General features: G+C 46.2%; 1 protein-coding gene across 1 annotated transcript; it reads right to left on the reverse strand.

Moving 5' to 3' along the window:
• Positions 1-419: 419 nt before the first annotated feature.
• On the reverse strand, positions 420-17819 carry SORD (sorbitol dehydrogenase). Its single transcript, XM_026043925.1, has 9 exons — positions 17735-17819; positions 16979-17012; positions 16095-16259; positions 14701-14860; positions 12602-12720; positions 12304-12369; positions 4549-4724; positions 2047-2168; positions 420-1503 (listed from the first exon to the last, which is right to left on the reverse strand). Exons 1-9 carry the CDS (start codon positions 17792-17794, stop codon positions 1338-1340), a joined length of 1068 nt encoding a protein of 355 aa, XP_025899710.1. The 5' UTR covers positions 17795-17819; the 3' UTR covers positions 420-1337.
• Between the last annotated feature and the right edge of the window lie 790 nt (positions 17820-18609).

Below are 18609 nucleotides of genomic sequence, written 5' to 3' on the forward strand. Positions count from 1 at the left end.
AGGACCATGTGCTGCAACAGGAGCAAGGTCCCCAAGCCACAAAACCACAGACCCCTCCAAACCAACTCCCCAAAGCTTCAAGGTACATACAACCATCAAGGAGGAACCATTTATTGGATGAAGTTTGGTACCGGCCCAAGAGAGGGTTCTTGAATAGATCAGCTGGTAGAATTAAAGACAACTGTAATCTACAATTAAATTTTGTTAACGACAACTTGTTGCAACACTAGTACCACATTCACAGCTTCTAAACACAGCAGCAGGAAGCTCTGATATTTGTCCCTGCGTGAGCAGGGAGTTTGGGCTACATGGTCTCCAGAGGTCCCTTCCAACCTCAATCGTTTTGTAATTCTCTGATATTGAGCGCAATTCCTTTGCAGTGGTAAAACCTCTGAGTGATGCTGTCCCCTCACCTCTTTCCCATCCATCCCTACACACCAACAAAACCTGCACCCTTCCCAGCAGGCCATCTTGAGGGCCATGGCCAACTGTACCTACGGGTCACCCAAGTCAAGATCGGCCACTCTGCCCTCCCAGATGGAGACAGGGCAGTTCTGCTGCAAGCACACTCCAGTCAGCTCTGCAACAGTCCATTCTGTCCCATTGGGAGTGGCAGTGGGGGCATGGCCAACACAGCCCAACCAGCCTTAAGCTCTGCACTGTGGGCCTGCAGTGTATTCCACAGCCATTTGCAAAGAGCATGGAGGGAATCAATTGAACCTAAGGATACTTTCCATGGAAATGGGCTCATCAGACTTTGTTCCACAGGCTATTAAAATCCCTGAGCATCCTCAAGGACATGTGCCACTGGTAGGCAGAATATTCAAGTACAGGTATCCTGGACCCAGGGATTTGTATGTGGGAAGAGTAGTGTTAAGCAAAATCTCAGGGCAGCAAGGTTCCGAATTCAAGGCTCTTTTATGTCTGTGACACAGGCAACGTCCTCCTACCATCTGTGCCCAGACAAACCCGCAGGACCACAAGGGTGCCTCTGGGAGCACGCACAAGGGAAGCGCTCTGCCCGTAGAAGAACTCCAGCTCTTCAGAGCACATGGTCTGCTGGGAAGAGCCTTGTGTGGCAATCAAGGTGTCTAACCAAAGAGCAGCATTTTGCCTCAAACTATTTCCTGTTGGTTCTTCCAAATGGTTGGCTGCAAATATCCCTCAGTGCTTCTTCACCCTGATTCTAATTTGATTGTAGAACTCTATTACAAACAAGTGTCTGCCTGAAGTGACCATGAGAACATGCAACAGCCATAGGTCAGCTTCCCATGGCCTCTTCCATCAAGTCACGTACAGGCAGTGTTAACTGGGGAGAGGGCCGGCACTGCTGCATCTCAGGGGTTGTGGTCACTGGGGTCACACTTCAGCATGACTTTTATTCCCTCACCCCTCTTAGTGGTCTCAAATGCTTCCAGAGCCTTTTCCAGGGGGAAGCGGTGTGTAACCAAGGGCTTGACGTTTATGCGCTTGGACGCAAGAAGAGCAATTGCCATGGGCCACCTGGAAGGGAAAGGTAGAGCAGGACGTGAGAGCAGTGGCTAGTTTGCATCCAGGAGGACTCTACAAAGACCTATGCTCAGCAAGCGCCCCAAGGAAAGAGCAGGGAAGTGACAAACTTTGTTATAATAATAATTTTCGCAGCACCAGGAAGCAAGGGGAATTTGTGTGGTTTTTGCAACAAGCCAGTCCACCTGCAGGCAAGCCAAACTCCTCCAAAATGCGCACAGCACAAGGCTCTCCCTCTCTATAGGGCAGAGAAGTGGAAAGCACTGAGGGCTGGAGGTCTCATCAGCTGACGGACTGGCCTGCTTTACTGTGATCAGGTTTGCAGTGAAGGCTGTTGCAGTAATTGAGGCTTAAAGTACACGATAAATCAGCCAGGCTGTCAGTCCTGTGTGCTGGTGTTTCACAGATATGAGCCTTAACTGGTTTTAAGTAAAAAAAAAAGCTTTCCCCTTCCTTTCTCCTTGTGGAAAGCAAGAATTTCTTGAGGATGAGCCCCTCTGAGACACTTCATCCCACCCTGTACCGCACAAGACTCACGTGTTGCAGTAGCGGAATATTCCCTTGATATCCACCTCCCGCACAGCGGCGTTCACGATGGGCACGGTGACCATTTCAGGCCCCAGTCCCACCAGCACCAAGGTCCCGCCAGAACGAGTGGCCTGCGGAACACACACAAAAATGTGTTAAATCCTGTTAAACAAAGTTAGTCACCACCGCCAGAGCCTTCGCAGCAGACTGTAAAAATCACTCCTTGTGGCTGGAATGGATTGCCTGGAGCACAGCAGAGAAGACAAGGAGTCTGTAAGTGTGATATATTTGTGAATTTTCTAAAAATTCCTGAAGGACTTTGGTATCTAAACCCCATTCTGAAAAATAACTGGCACTGAGGTGTACCAAAGGCTTTGAGGATTTTCAGTGAGAGAGATGTAAAATGTCTAAAAGCCAGATATTCCCAGTTCATATGTGCCTAACACGTAGCTGAGCCACAAAGCGGCTTTAAAAAGCACATAGTCACCTAGCTGTGGGGCAAGTTAGAAAATACCTCACCAATTTACAGGTGGCCACATCCCTGTGGGGCTTTAGAGAGGTTTTGAAACTACTACGCCCCTTTCCTTAACCATCCTTCATACCTGGAAATATCCTACCCTCCTAGGTACATCCTAGCCTCTGAAGTCCAAGCTAGGACTACAGGCAGCAGGAACATCCTCATCAGGATGCTTGGTGCCAAGCCTGCAGGAAATGTATGGCTAGATTAAGAGTAGACCAAGCCTACTTATGCTCCACTGGCAGAAATGCCCTTGTACTGCCTGGTATGCTCAAACGATGTACAGTGCTACACAGCCAAGACACAGCAGGCAAGCTGGGGAAATCGATATTCACATCACAGCATTATGCAAAAGCTTTTCTTGCAATTGAGACCTCATAAAGTCCACGCATCAAAGGAAAGGCAGCTGAGGAACTGGATCAGATATGCCTGGCCCAGAGTCAGCCAGCAAACCAGCACCAAAATCAGGGGCATAATCTAAGGTCTGCTGAGCCTTACCAAGGGGATCACTCATCATTCAAAACACAAGTCATGTCAAATTCCATATCCTGTGAAAAATACACAGGATCCTACAAGCTTAAAATTAAATGACAGGCCTGCAGAAACTCCTTTGTGGAGTCTCTTTAAAAATAGCATTAACTTCTGAATATATAAAAATTCTATTTTCTCCTTGTTTCTATTTTTATCCTGAATGAAGATAATTACTAACAACAAATAACTCCTAATACTGTATCCCCTGATTTTTCCTATGTTGTCTCTATATCATGTTGTTAAAATTCACAGCTACAACTTAATCACTCCTTTGGGACGGGTTCTTGAACAATCCTGGAGGTGAGCATATGCCTGGGGAATTACCACCACTGCCATGCTGTCAAAAAGTTGGAAGATTAAGAGGGCAGGATAAAAGCAGTGGGGTGTTTCTTAGGAGAGAAAAGACTGGAGGGGACACGGGCACGATCCCACTGCAAAGGGGATTTGGGCAGTTCACTCTGCAGGAGTTGCCTGGAGCTCACCTTTCAAGGAAGGATTTCCATATGAGAGTCTTGGTAAGGATGAACAGAGACCCAGAGTACATCTATCTAACAAGTATGTGTGACTTTATCTCCTGATTGTTTACCAGGTTTATGGATTCCCTTGCAGGTCTCCTGCTCCCAAAGTGCTTGCAAAAGGCAGAGTTTTCTCATATTTTTTATGCGTTTTACAAGTTGCTCTTGAAACTCTCCTTTCAATTGCCTTCGATTTTGCAATATATTGAATCAAAAGAAAAAAAATGTGAATTGAAGGACCAGTGGAGATGTCTGGTCCAACTTCCTACTAAAAGCTGGGCCAGTTTCAAAGTCAGACCCCTGTTTAAAGTGAGATTAAGTGGCTCAGTTACATCCATTCAAGGATGGAGATTTCCACTACCTCTCTCATGCCTGTCCCAGGGCTGCACTCCTCTCACAGAAAAAGCTTCTTGTCCTTGTATACAGCCAGAATTTCTCTTTTTGCAACTTGCACCTTTTGTTTCTTGCCCTTTAACTTTGAATCTTTAAGTAGAGCCTACAGTATCTCCTCCACAACCTCCCGTCAGGCAGGTGAGGACAACAAGACACCCTCTCTAATTGCCTTCTTCATCTGCTGAACTTACACTCTCTATTGTTCTCCCCCTTTGGCCATAGCTTCTACTTCATCAAAGATTTCCTCTTGTACGAGCTCCCTCACGCTGCTTTTTAGCCATGCTCTGGTTTCAGAGTTTTGCTAATGTATCTGAGTATTTCTTTGGTGCTAATGTATCTGAGCATCGAATCAGACAATTGTCCCCATGATGTCTGTAAAGACACAGCTCTGCTTAAACGTCTTATTTTGTTCTCTAACAAGTGCCTTCTTTTTCCTATATCAAGAACTCCAAGACTAAGCACTATGAGAGGAGAATAAAGTCATTCGCTGCTGTGTTCCATAAAGAAGAAAGCAAATGCCAGGACTACTCTGCTGCACGAAGAAGTGATACTCACATAAATGCCAGCCTGGATGCAGGCTTCTACTCCCGTACACTCCACAGTTATGTCGGGCATGCAGCCAAGCAGACTTTTTATTTTGGAGGCCACCTCCTGTGGGGTCTCATTCTTTACCTGAAGGATGTTATCTGCCCCTACCTCCTTGGCTTTCTGCAGGCGAGAGGCAGATAAATCTGGAGGAAGATGAAACAAGTCAACAACTGGAGAAGTGTATAAAGCAGAGGCAAGCAGAGGCCAGTATCAACACGGGCTTGCAATCTACTTCTTACCACTTTCTGATGTCTTGACAGTGGTGACAGAGCCACCTTCTTGGGTGACCAGCTGTCAGCTATCTCAGGGAAGAAACTAGCATTTGTTATGTGCTATGGACAAGATGGGAAATTACAGCTCTCTATTATTTTCTCAAAATTTATGTCGCTTGTGCAAATGAAAAGAATGCCCACTCTTAAAATATATCGGAGGCCACCCCAAAGAAGCCCAGATGCAGGCACTTTTCTCCAGAGTCTGAACATGTGTTCATAGAGGAGCACGCTACCAGGCAAGGCATGGGTCTAAGTACATTCTCCAATTCTCACAGCTGTCAGTGAGTAGGTGGAAAGGAGATATGATCATTTTTCTAGGCAGGCAGAGAAGGATGAGCAATGAGGACAACTTAAGACCCAAGAGATGCCAAAGATTTTCCACTGCAGGGGCAAGAATGCTTCAAAGAGGCAAAACACAAACTCCCCAAATTCACTGATAAAAGCACATCCTCTGAAGCGAGACTCAAGGGCTGTTTTTCAAAGAATATCATTTCATAGGTCTCCAAATTGCCCCTCAGAAGCACCAAGAGGCAACAGTGCCAAGGAAGATCAGAAGGCCACGCTGAAGTCCAAAAAAGCATGCGCACTGAAGCTACAAGCAGGAATGTGACTGCGATACGAAGGGCTGTGACCAAGCGCTGGCACACATCTGCTAGTCACACTGCTGTGTTTGTGCTGCTGCTGTGATTGCCCTGGGCCAATGCATGCTGCAGTCCCAACACTCACTGCAGAGCAGAGGAAACTTAGAGCAGGAGAAGGCGAGAGGCAGCAGAAGGACAGGACAGATGGGGGAGTGCTAAGCTGCACTTCACCTGCTTGAAAAGTGCAGTTATGTCTTACCAAAGCTGCCAGCTGACACTGTCTAATCCTGCATTGCTCAGTGCCTTTCTGGGAATGACTCTTTCATGAAGCAACTTCACTAATTCAGCGGGGACCTTAATCCACTAGTGGAACAGGACTGTAAGAAAAGCACAACATACAAAGCTCAGCAAGTTAATCTAGACGGGAGCCTAACAATTAGGCAAATTCCACCTGTCATTTCTTTTGTATTTTCCTTCCCTGACTCTCAAGACAAGATACATCGTTTTTGCTCATGTTCTTTCCTCAAGAACGTCCTAGGCATTGCAGGCACTCTGAGCTTGCTCCTTTATGGCTGGGAATCCCTTGGCAGAGCACCAAGAAGCATTCTTGACAGGAGACCTCACCATGGGCTCAAAGGATCATTAATCTGGCCATTCAGCTTCTAATGATGCCAGATTAAAGGAGGTCAAGAGCTCTCTGAGACCTTCCTCAGTGAACCATCAGTAGATGCCTTCAGCTGAGCAAACTGCATAATGTATTATTAGTTGGCAACACTAAGTATGACCCTGCTGTCACAGACATCTCCCATCCTTTTACTCTTCTTACAATAGGGTCAGAAGCTGCTATGTGGTTCTCAAGGCAGTTTCTGCCACAACTCAATTATAAGGCAAGAATTTAAGAGAACCCCCATTATGGACAGTAGATTGAGCCTATGATATCCCATTAACACAGAGAAATAAGACAGGTGAAGATAAATGTCTGTGAAGGCATGGCTGTACTATGGTACTGTGTCCAGAGAAATCTTTACAGTTCCATAAATATATGTCTTAAAGACCTAAAAATCAAAGATAGCCCATAACTAATAGCCTCAAGAAGTTATCCCTCTTTGTCCATCTCTGGGCTTGGATCAGTTGCCATCGCAGTTCAGTTGGTCTTCTAGAGGAGGCAAGGTGAAGAAACAACTTGCTTCAGCACACAGCCAGCACTAGCAAGGTTCAGCCTTAGCCAAGGGACTGGCCACATGTGAGACAGCACACTGTGGCTGGCCAGTTTGGACAGGAGCACACCAGGAGACCAGGACCATCATGGACATAGTAATGTCTCATACCCGAGCAGACATCTCTGCTTCGCAAATTCAAGAAAACTGAACTGTACTGAAGGAGAACTCACCTTGAGTGACCCAAGAAAGAACACACCTCATTAAAGCTGAGAACATTCATCTAACCTGTCCTGACATGCCGATGACTGACAAATTCTTCTTGGCTGAAGCTGAAGTCCTGGCCCACACCATGGATCAAGCTGCTCTGTGTATCCAGGTTGCTCCTATCTTCTCTTCCACGTTGCCTGGAAGGAACTTACTCAGCCCCCTCCAGTCCCCAATAGGGCCAGAACATCTTTGAACATGAGGAGGCAGAGTGTAGAAGAGAATAGTGACACTTCAAAGGCAGAAACTTTCTCTTTTTGTGTATTGAAGCAGCGGTCCGAAGAGGCCTGTGTCTTTGCACTGAAAGAGAAGTCTGGATTAAAGATGGAAACTTAGCTGCAATAGCCAAGACTCCTCAAATGCAGAGCTGGTGGAATGGGCAAGTCTCTCCAGGCAGTGATCCTAGCCTTGAAACTCAGAAAACTACAGCTTTCCCAAGTTGTCTCTCCAAGACACCACCTCAGTGAACATACTCCTCCTACGAGGGCACAGTTTCTTTTCTGGCTTCAGAGAAATCAGAGATAAGGGCCACGGAAAAATAATGAAGGAAAATGGAGAATGGAAGACAGAGAGACATCTCTAATCCTGTCAAGGCCACTGTGCTGACATGAACCACTCTGACTCAGCCTCCACACTGGGAGGAAGCAAGGCTGGAGGATCTGCCCTGCCTCTCACATGGCAAATGTGACGTTACTGGAAAGCAGGCCATAGACATGCCCTTACTAGCAGCAAGAAGGCTCAAAAGGCACACCCACAAAGATGAGTACCCAGGAGACCTGTGGAGGGTGTTTCAAAAAGGGAGAACAAAAGGTAATAAAATGCAAATGCAGTGGGAAAACTCAAGGCTGAAAAATAAGAGTAACGTCTCTCTGGAAGCGCTGGCTTGAGCTCTCTTTCCTGTGGCTGAAGGAGGCATTACTCAGACCTGTCCTTCCCAAGCCCTGAGCGTTGAGGCTCAAGCCATATGTAGGCATGCTCAAGGCTCTGTGAGTTGAGCTGCACTCTGAGACCCTTCAGGAGCAGAAGTTGCTCTTTTCAAGGCACCTGAAGACTCAAGAAGCTCTTCAGCCTGGCACTGCTGGAGTCTCCAACACGCTCCAACGTGGATGGGCAAGAGACCCCGGGCTCAAATGTACTCCTCAAAAAATGGCCCAAACTCCCCCAAAACACCTGTTTGGAACACCTACATGCAGCAGACAGCTGAATTCACCCATTTGTCACACTTTACCATTTGTGAGTATATTTTATACTGTCCCTTTGACAGAACCACATCCAGAGGCAGTATTCTTGCAGGCGGTCTGCCACAGGATAAATAGAATGACTTCTAGAGAGAAAACCCACCCTGTCAGCCAAGGTACCTCAAAGCGGCTGCAAAAGTAGCTTACAGGCAGCAAAATTCACAGAGAATATTCCACATTTTTTCCTATAGCTGTCCTCTAGTTTGCAGATCTGCTCAGAAACTAAGCCCTCTTTGTAGAGGAGGTGTATGGATCACACCAGCAGCACTATCAGACTCAGTCAGGACTGTAAGAACATCCTTTTACAGCTGGCGTAAGTGAATCGTTGCTAAACACGGACTGAGGCTGACAGATCATGAGTTATATAAATGAGAAGGTCACTGTATTATCCAGAACTCAGACATTTGTGAGTTTGCCATATGGATTTTAAGCCAGGCTGAACTCAATGCAGCACTTGGGGAACTGATCAGTTATACAATTAGAGGTGTATTTTGCTTGGAGTCAGAATTTTCTTTTCACATCCAGACACCAGAGGTAATTATGGCTTTGTCTGACAAACTAAAAATAGCTCATTCTTCTAATTCTGCTCCCACAGAAGTGATCAGATTATGCTTAAGCTTCTTGTGATGGTCAACCAGTGGATCCAATTTAATCGGCTCCTGAATCCCTGAAGCTCTTAGACTTTCTATGTTGCTGATCCTTCACACAGAACTTGAATCACTATTCATCTTCCCCAACCAGACTTCCAGGCTTTCTGGAGCACAAGACAGCAGCAACATGGATGTAGGATTTAGCAAAATGGGTCATTTTTCTTGTGTGGGGATTACTAAGTGTCCCTTTCAGTGACAGGCTGAGCAAGGCCTAACACTGTCATAGGAATACCCAGATTGTCACTGCACTTTCTGGGGAATAAGACTGCTCCTTTAGATCCTTTTAAGGAGAAAAGCAGCTTTTCAGAGTAGCAGCAATGTGTGTAGCAAAGAAGGACAGAAGAATGCTCCCTATAAATATCGGTCACTCCCCTACCACAGTACAGTGCAGGAAGCTTGAGACCTTAGAGAAGATGAAGTGTCACAGAACAAATCAACCCATCTCTTCTGCGCCCAACTGCATGCAACCCACCGAATGAGGGAACACCACTTTTACCAGGACTTAATCACTTCTGGGAAAGGAGCAAGTGTTATCAGAAAGTGCCAATATATTTTATCAGGAAAGCCACCATAGATGGGAAGAAAGCCAAACCGTGGTGCAGGCGAGGCCTTAGGAAGGGTAGAGCTGAATGTTAGCCTTGAACTATGATGCCAGCATTTCTCCAGAAATGATAGGGAAGGGACCTGGCTCTCTGAAAAAAAAACCTCATTTTCCAAAACTTGCTGGGTTGAGCTGTGCCACAGAACTCCCCTGATGAAGCCACAGAAGGTGAGTTCTCCACAGGTTAGGAAAAAAAAAACATAAAACTTGTAGATTTCTATATTTGCATGCAGCTTCTCTAAAGAAACATAAATATGAATCAGTTTTAAACGTGTTGTGTAGACAAAGCTTTTCACAGAAAAATGCTTTCTAACAACTCCAGGCGATGAATTCAAAAAATGTAGCAGCAAAATACAACAGCACCTTTGTGGGTAGACAATTAGCTCACAGGTGTTGGCTGTAATGCCAACATAAAAAGCAGTTCCTTGAGAAGGACAGCAAAATCCCCTGGGGCAAAGAGCCAAAGAAAATCCATTCTTCTGACCATGACATGCATTAAATAACTGACAAGGGACAGCACCAGCCTGGGCGTACCTGAGCCTCTTGCCTGACCGCTTGTCACGCAGGTGATGCAAAGATATCTACAAGTCAGGATCACTACTTAAGGTCAAAAGTTAAAGATGGGGTTAATTCTATGTAGCCCAACTTCCTGACCCTACAAACCAAGCACCAAGAGCTTCCTATGGCCATGTGGAGCCATTCAGCATATGCCATATAAACTGCTGACGCAAGAGCAGTTGAGAAGAAACAGCGGTTTCCTAGACTGCAGGGGAGAATATTATGCCCAGACAGGACAAGGCTCAAGGCAGCATGACAAGGGCTGGGACAGCAAAGTGACCCAGCAACACAAGCCCCACCAACTCCCACACCCAAGGACTGGGTGACCAATGAGTCCCGCATCAGCTCAACTCTGCATCAAGGTTTCTCATACACGATTCAAAAGCCAGAGTTGTTCTTCCTGCTATAGCAACGATCATTCTCAAAACACAACACTTAGCAAAATACACAGCCAGCATTGATTACATCCATCAAGCACACCCCTGCAGGGTGGGGCAGTAGAACAAGAAATGCTCCAGACTAAGCAGTTAAAGGACTTAGAGAGGAGAAGACAATGATCTGCCTTGGACTCTCACACAAGTTGCTACTGAAATACGTTTCTGCAATAACAAGAGGCTGAAACCTTAATTTCATTTCTCAACCCGAAGACTGACACATAGTAACTGAGAGGCCAAGAATAATCCTGGCCTTAAGTGGGAGGCAGCTTTGGCCCAGGAATGCTGCGGCAATTTGGGTTCACTGTGTAGCTGTATCTGTAACTCTTCCTCCTGGTCACCAGCACCCAGAAGAATCAGAGAGAGTAGAGGTGGCAGATGGAAACAACACCTCAAGGCCCTGTAGGTGTAAAAGCTGGAAATTTCAACCAGCGAGCCTCAAGAGATTGCTCCAGCTAGCACTTCTCTAACAATTCCTCTAGACAAACTCTGTGGAGAAGAACCCTGATCTTTGAGGACAGGTGGTGGGAGCTGGGTTAGTCTGGCAAAAAAGAAGAGGGATATAATTGCAGTCTACATCAACCAGAAGGGCAGTTACAAAGACAGATGGAGAAAGTAATTTCAGAGCTGCACAAATTGCAGTTTGGGAGATTCCATTTGGACCTCATGAAAAAGTTCTTCACTTAGGAGGCTGTGCAAATCCTGGACTTTACACTCACAGAGGTATAAATGTCCATTCTCAGAGGTTTTCCACACTCAGCTAGACAAAAACACACCTGACTTGATCCACTGCTAGTGACAGTCCTGCTGAAAGATGCAGTTGGACTAGAAATGTCTGGGAAAACCTTCACACCGGCATTTCTCATAGAAATTGTCTAGGAGGCTGGACTAGACAATCTCTAGACATCTCTTCCAAATCCAGTTCTTTCCTGATCCTCTGAATATCAAACCAGAGCAACCATGGGATGTTCCAGTGCCAGTTCTAGTTGGCAGAAAGACTGCACTTCAACCCAGGGCACTATGAGCATGATATGAGCAAAGAACAGTCTAACCAAATACAAGAGTACATAAAAATCCCAGAACACAGTTATTGAAGAAAGGCCTTTTAGGTCATTTTGGATAACCAGCTGAAAATGAACCCCCAGTAGGAGGGCATAAGAAAGGCATCAAAAGAGCATTGAAGAATGTGGCTGAATACAAAAATGACGATGGAAACACTGTGTCCAGGCCATTACCTATCACTACAAGAGGAATAAGAAAAAAAAAATGTTCACTGTGAAGTTCCAGGAATAGCTCCAAAAGAGGCATAAATACACTGCAGTGCCTTGACTCCCTGTCTTATCAATGCAAAGACTAACAAGGAAATATAATCACAAGGTTTATACGCCCTACAGGGAAGCGAAAATTTGATACTTAGGGCATCATGATCTAGGAGCCAAACGTGTAATACTAACCAAAAGCTGAAAGTTGAGATCAGAACAGCTCAAAATGGAAATAAAAAGTTACTGATCAGAAACACAAGGAGCAAAGGGATATTCTGTTAAACAGAACCTTAACATAAAGATGCAGTTTCTCTTCCCAAAGGCCTGCTCAAAGTCCACCAGAAGTCTCTGAGCTTGATCCAACGACTATTCATTAGCCTGCGGTTTATGCACCTGCACAACCTGTCTCTGCCATGAAGCAGAAATAATTATCTGGGGCTGTTAACCTAGTAAAGAAGCAGTAGTTTTAACCTGCATCTTCTTATAGATGCCAATTAGCAGAAAGATAAAGGTCTCCTGGGAGAAGAGGTGCTTATTAGCATTCTTTCCAGGCGAAAACACTATTAGTGCATTCATGAACAGACAGACCTTCCACTGTGCTTGGATGTCCTTCCCCAGCAGTTACCTTCAGGGAATTATTAGGAACTGGTCAAAGTGTTAAACCATGGGAAGCAGGGACTCCTGCAGGTTAAAAGGACTTACCTGTAACTATCACGACTGCTGCACCCATCATCTTAGCAACAATCACATTAACAAGGCCAATTGGTCCTGGGTAGAAAGAGAAAATGCAAAATTGACAGAAAGCACCATCCACAAGCACATGAGCAGGGCTGCTCAAAATGTGCAGTACAGGCACGGAGAGCCTCAAGGTCCCCTCAGTCCTACCACGATGCACACTGAGAGCTGAGCCTAGAAGCACTGCTTGCACCCTGTTCCCCACTCTCCATTCCACAGAGCTGTAGCAGGCAGGGAACCCAAGGCCTCCATATGTCCACCATACCAGAGCCAGACACGAAGACTTTGCTTCCCAGAGTGACCCCAGCTCTTCGGCAGGCATGGATTCCCACGGAAAGGGGCTCAATCAGGGCCCCTTCTTCAAAGGTGACGTTATCCGGAAGCCTGCAGGAATCAGAGAGAAGTAATATTCACCAAACAGGTTTATCAGCAGTCAGGAAAAAATGTGGTACTCTGTATAAAGTGGGTATGAAAAGCCACAAACGACAGTGTAATGAAGCTAGCACAGGTGGCAGCAAAAGGAGAGCTGGGCAAGACCCTTCTCTGCTCCTGTAAGAAATAAATCTCAGGCCCACAACACTCACCACAGCTCTTCAGAAAGTCACCATCACAGCTTCTCACCTAGCAGGTGCTGAGAGCTGTGTCTGGGAGAAAGGTTGCTCAAACACCTCTTCTTTGTGACAGTCCTGAGAGGCTTGAGGTTGCGTCTCAGCCAGACCAACATGAAGCCAAAGCAGCTGAGATGACATCTGTGTAATGGCACTTGCAAAACCTCAACATATGCCATCTCTAGGAGATATTGAAGGGATGATTCCAGGAGTTCGGGTGCCTGAGAGTTTGGCATCACATTTGCTCCTATTGAGTCTGTGCATTGTACTGTCAGTGGGTAGGGCAGCCTTGCAGGATACTGCTGCTTCTGCCAAATTACTTAGAGCACCCAACACAGGGTGTCCTGGGTCCCCATGGCAGCTGCAGAAGGACACGTAAAACCCATCCATATATCTAACAGCCCGCTGAGTTTAGCCATCAACATTTATCTGTGCTGGCAGAGTGACCCCATGCCAGGGAACCTCTTCTGCATCAGCTGGTCTTGGCATTTCCTATCTGACCATGACAGCAGCAGATCCAAGCTCTGCGTTTCACTGATTAAGCTCGAAAATTTTAACCAAAGTCATTTTTATCCAAATAAGAAAGAAAGAAAGAAGGAAAGAAAGAAAGAAAGAAAGAAAGAAAGAAAGAAAGAAGGAGGGCAGGTAGAAACCAGCTACCAGTCACTTCCTCCTAAGCAAATAATTGGGAAAAGTCAGAAAAAAAAAATTTTAATAAAGCAGAGGAAATCAGTCTAGACAGTGAGTAGTTGGGTCCATGAGAAGAATATCTCAATCTTCCAGCAGATGTCTGGGATCTGCTTAGAAAGGAGTGTTCTGCCTGAGGACTTTCATGAGAATCAAAAGCTTCCATGTACCTCCTTCAGAACCTGAACACCAATTGAACAGGTACCAAAGACCAGTTTGGCACATTTGGCTGTTCTCCCCTGACTGCTAATGGAAGTACTTGCTCCACTGAGATTGAGGGGGGATTAAGTTCCAGAGACAGAGCAGTCTCATAGGGCCACTTCCTTAGACTACGTCTAACTCCTTGTGTGATTGCACTTACAAGGATATAATATCGCAGAAGTCTATGTGCCCCAATTTCTAGTGTTCTAGTTTACCAGAGTACTGATACGCTTCCTGATAAGCACATGAGTAAGTTCTGCCACAGTTAAGAGCATATTCAAGTCCACTGAGCTGGATATGGAACAGATTTATACTGCTGGTGGTTTAATGAGGTTACCCAGTAGTGCACAAAAGACAGCTTGTCAAAGATGTTGGTTTCTGTTCCTGTTCTGCTTAAACTAGGAAGACGTTGTTTCAAATGACAAAGGCACGTATCAGTAATCAATGATACTTGCAGTATTTTCTAAAGGGCAGCAATAAACCTTGCTCAGCACAAAGAATCGGGCAAAGATCTTCTGGTTCTGTCGTAAGAAGGCAAGGAGCAATGAGAAAAGAAACCAAAAGCAGGAAGCAAATGGGAAAAGGAAAACAATTAAAAGTTAAAGCAATGGTTGACCTCCTAGGAAACATGGAAGAACTATTTGTTTATGTTTGGTATCAGTGGGGATACCTGCCCAACAAACCCTTCACAAAGTAACTTCCATCCAGGCCTTATACATGATATTCTCACATCACAAAGTGACAGAACCTGTTGTGTTATAATAAAAAGCTCTCACTGCAATGCTCAAAATGGCCAAGAGGTGATTGCTTCAACTAATTTCCTCCCCCAACGAGCACATATCCCTCTGCAAAAGGAGCAGTGACTGACTTGTAGCAGAAGCTGGCACTGTGTTTGTAGAAGCGGCACAAGTTCCCATCATCAGGAGGCGTCGCACAGAAGAAGATGCTTGGAGAGAGGTTGTAGCGTCCAACTTTGCAGTACTCATCTATTTCCCTTGGAACGCCCGGTTCAATGGCCACTCGATCACCTGCCAAGGTGAAAGCAGAGTGTGTTACCTGAGGAAAAGCCGAGCAGGGAGGTGTCGCCAAGCCAGAGAGCATGAAAACCCAGCAAAAGAGATGAATAAGAGCACTTCCTGAAAAAGATCATGCTACAAGTACCAAGAAACTTCTTAGCACTTCCTCTGCAGAGGCCTCCTCACTAGTATCTTCATAATTACATGAAAAGAGATGGTGTTTCAGAGACACAGATACACATCAGGTGGAGGCTTAGTTACAAAAAAGCCCTCTCTCCTGCTGCCTTGTACTGAGCTTTTGCTCTCCCCTTTCCTCTGAGGAGGCAGCCCTCATTTCTGGGAATCCCACACTCACACAGGATTGGGTATTTTTCTTTCAGAAGCTCTAGAAAGTGGAATAGCAAACAATCAGGACAAGGCAGGTGAGCTCTGCTGGCTACCAAGCTGCCAGCTCTAAAGAGCTGTTCCTCGGGAAGACAGCTAACATTAGGGAACGAAGCACACTCAGGAATCAGGCAGGATTTGTTGGGGAACAGAAATTCTTGTGTGCTCTGATGTAGCAGTGTGGGCCGCTACAAAGCCCCACGCAGCAGGACACGGAGTAACTGTTTACCCAAAATGGTGAGGCAGGGTGGACTGAAAAAACAAGCGTGGGAGCGAAGTACAGCTGCAAGTACACAGAGTACACAATAGAACCCTTTTTAATTGGCATGGGAAATCATTCAGTGACAAATCTTGTGGTGAAGCTGTCCAACAAAAGCCCTCACTGGACATAATACAGGCAATGTAGAAAAGGGAGGATGGATCTCTCTAGCCTTGGCTCTGATTTGACCATCAGATGTCTGGGAGAGAGAAGCAGGACAAGCACAAGCAGTTATTTCATTTAGTGTTCTCCAGGCCTTCAGTGATACTCAGCTCAAGGATCTCCCAAGCCAGATGTGATTTCTCTGTATTTAGTAACCCACGATAGATTTATTTTCCACCTTCCACTATATGAACCTTTAGCATCCACAGCACTCTTTGCCAAGGAGGATAGCAGGTCTCCTAGGTCCTTGGCACCTAGTTCCCTCAGCCCCAGTCGTGCAGCAACATTCTTTGAAGGAGGTCGTTACACAGTCACTCTCGCAGCTCTGAACACCAGATAAATAAACATTACACAGAAGTGCTACCTGTCAGCAACTCCTGCTCAAGAACCGATTAACAGGAAAACAAAACAGAACAAAAGGAGGGATTTGATTCCAGTCACCTGGCTGCAGATGAGTTACTCCTGCTCCCACTTTGACAACGGTCCCAGCAGCTTCATGCCCCAACACCATGGGAGCCTTTACAACAAAATCCCCAATCCGCCCATGCTGCCAGTAGTGAACGTCAGACCCGCAGATCCCAACGGAATGCATCCGCAGCAGGACTTCTGCCAAAAACAGAAGAAAGTTTCCGTGGAGAAAAAAAATCACCTGCTTGGGTGGGTTTGCTGTCCCAGTGCCCCCCAATCAAGACCAAATCAGCAACATGCAAATTTACTAGTTTTAAATAAAGCTACTGCATATACATGCTTTTGGAAAGAAGGCATATTCATGAGATTCCTACTGAAATATGGAATTATATGAGGATTTGCAATTGAGGAGAGCTTAAAATGCAGAAGGAACCCTATTAAATCTAATAAAATCTAATAGGGATATGGCTACTAAATAAGATTATTTGAGCAAGAACAGGAGAGCAATTGCACTTAATCCCTCCTTTTCCCTAATTTAGGACTTCAGGCATGGACAGAGCTAGTGACTCCAACTCGTAACAGTTCATACTTCATTCTTATTTACTCTTTGAATAAGATCATTTGACCTGACCCAAAAACTGTGTAATGTGAAATACATAATTAATGAAACGGGAAGGAAAAAAAAAGAAGGGAAAAAAAACCAGATAATGAGATATATCTTTGATTGCTCCAGCTTTTCTTTTCAAGTGGAATACACAGCATGACCTACTCCAGTTGTGTGTTTGTTTCTAGATTATTTTATATTTCCACAGAAATATTTTATCTGTTTTATAGCATCACAGAGCAGCTGAAGAGAATGGGAAAAGGAAACAGATTAGTAAATAACACTGGGAACTAGAAGCAGTCTCTAGGCTTACCATTGGGACCTGGCTCTGGGATGGGACGATTTTCCTGTGAGGAAATGAAGAAAAAAATGGTTCAACATGTGCAAAACTATGGGAATGCCTTGTGCAAAGTCAGTCTAGGTTACCCCAGGGAAATCTGTAAGCACAACTCATACTGCAATTTAAAAATATATTTGTCTTCTGCAACCAGGGAAGATTTTAAACAGTATTTTTAGAGGAAACTTTAATATCTTTATGCTTATAATATTAATAATATAAATGATTATTATAAAATGGTTATGATATAAATAAATTATAAATAATACTGTAAATTACATTTAAAGTAATGCTATTAGCTTTCAATTCGCACTGCACCTGCTCATGGCATGAATGATAAGGGAAAGAAAGGATGGAAACCAGAAAGAGGCCATACGTCTCGCTCTCTGCTAAGCCTTCCTTCCTGGGAAAACCTACTGCAGCAAGGTGGATCCCAATGCCCGCCTGCACGCAGTGAGCGGAGGGAGCCCCGCAGGCACCTCGCGTCCCCGCTCCCACACGCTGGGGCGCTTCAGCAGATTGCCGCCATGGCCGCCCCACGTCCCCAGGGGACAAGGCCCCTCACCCAGCGGCACCGGGTCCCCCTGCGCACCGCAGAGCCCCGCGCGCAGCCCCAGGCCGCGGCCTCCCGGGAGGCCCAAGCAGGGCGGCAGCGCGGGCCCGGCCTGAGCACAGCCGGGCCGAGGCGAGCGGCGCCCGGCGCTGCGCGTCCCCCACGGCACAGCCCCGTACCAGGCGCAGGTCGCCGGCTCGGTGCACGACCACGGCCAGGTTCTGCGTGGGCGCCGCCATGCTCGGAGCGGCTCGGCGCGCTCGGGTCCAAGGGCCGCCGCTGCCGGCAGGGCCCCGCGGCACCGCCCCGCGGCACCGAGCTGCCAGGGCTGGCCCCAGACCCCCCTTCCCCGGAGCAAACGGCCGTGTTAGCCATGAGGAAGGAGCTTCATCGGCCGGGGCGGTAGCGTGGTTTGAACACGGGCAGCTCGGCCGTGAGCGCAGCTTGTTGCTGCTGGTACTGGGTTTTAGCCGTAAGAAGGGATTTTCAGTTAGAGACTCTCCAAGAACAGCGTTGGCAAAGCTCTTCAGGAGTTTGTCAGCTCCTTTTTGCCCTGCGCGGTTTGGGTTGAAAATTTCCCAAAAATGAGTTTCTTGGGAAAAAAAAAAATCTACAGGGTATGTCATGCAAAATGTCCAGAATTGGCTAAAACAAACAAAAAAATTGTTATTGCCGCCACACAGTGTATTTTCCTGCTTGCACGAATATGGATACCTATGTATTTCCTTTCCCCCTAGCAAGCACATTTTAGACTCTCTCCAAGAGCAGCACGGACAGAGACGTTTCTCTGCTCCCCATCAGGGCGGGCTGTGCCTGTCACTGCTCAGTCTGTTTATTTGCACGGCCGTCAACATCAAATTAGTGGCTAGGCGCAGTCCCTGCGGTGGCTGCGAGGGCAGGAGCCTGTGTACACAAGGGAAGCTCTGATGGAGCACGTCGCTGGGTGTTTACACAGCAATACAAGCCCTGCTGCATACTCCGCTTAAGTGGACGGAGCAGGAATATCTAAATTTCCGCAAATTAAGGAAAGGCAGGAAACAGCCATCTCCTCCTG

This window comes from Nothoprocta perdicaria, unplaced genomic scaffold (genome assembly GCF_003342845.1).
Source record: "Nothoprocta perdicaria isolate Ctin4 unplaced genomic scaffold, notPer1 scaffold_342, whole genome shotgun sequence".
NCBI lineage: Eukaryota > Metazoa > Chordata > Aves > Tinamiformes > Tinamidae > Nothoprocta > Nothoprocta perdicaria.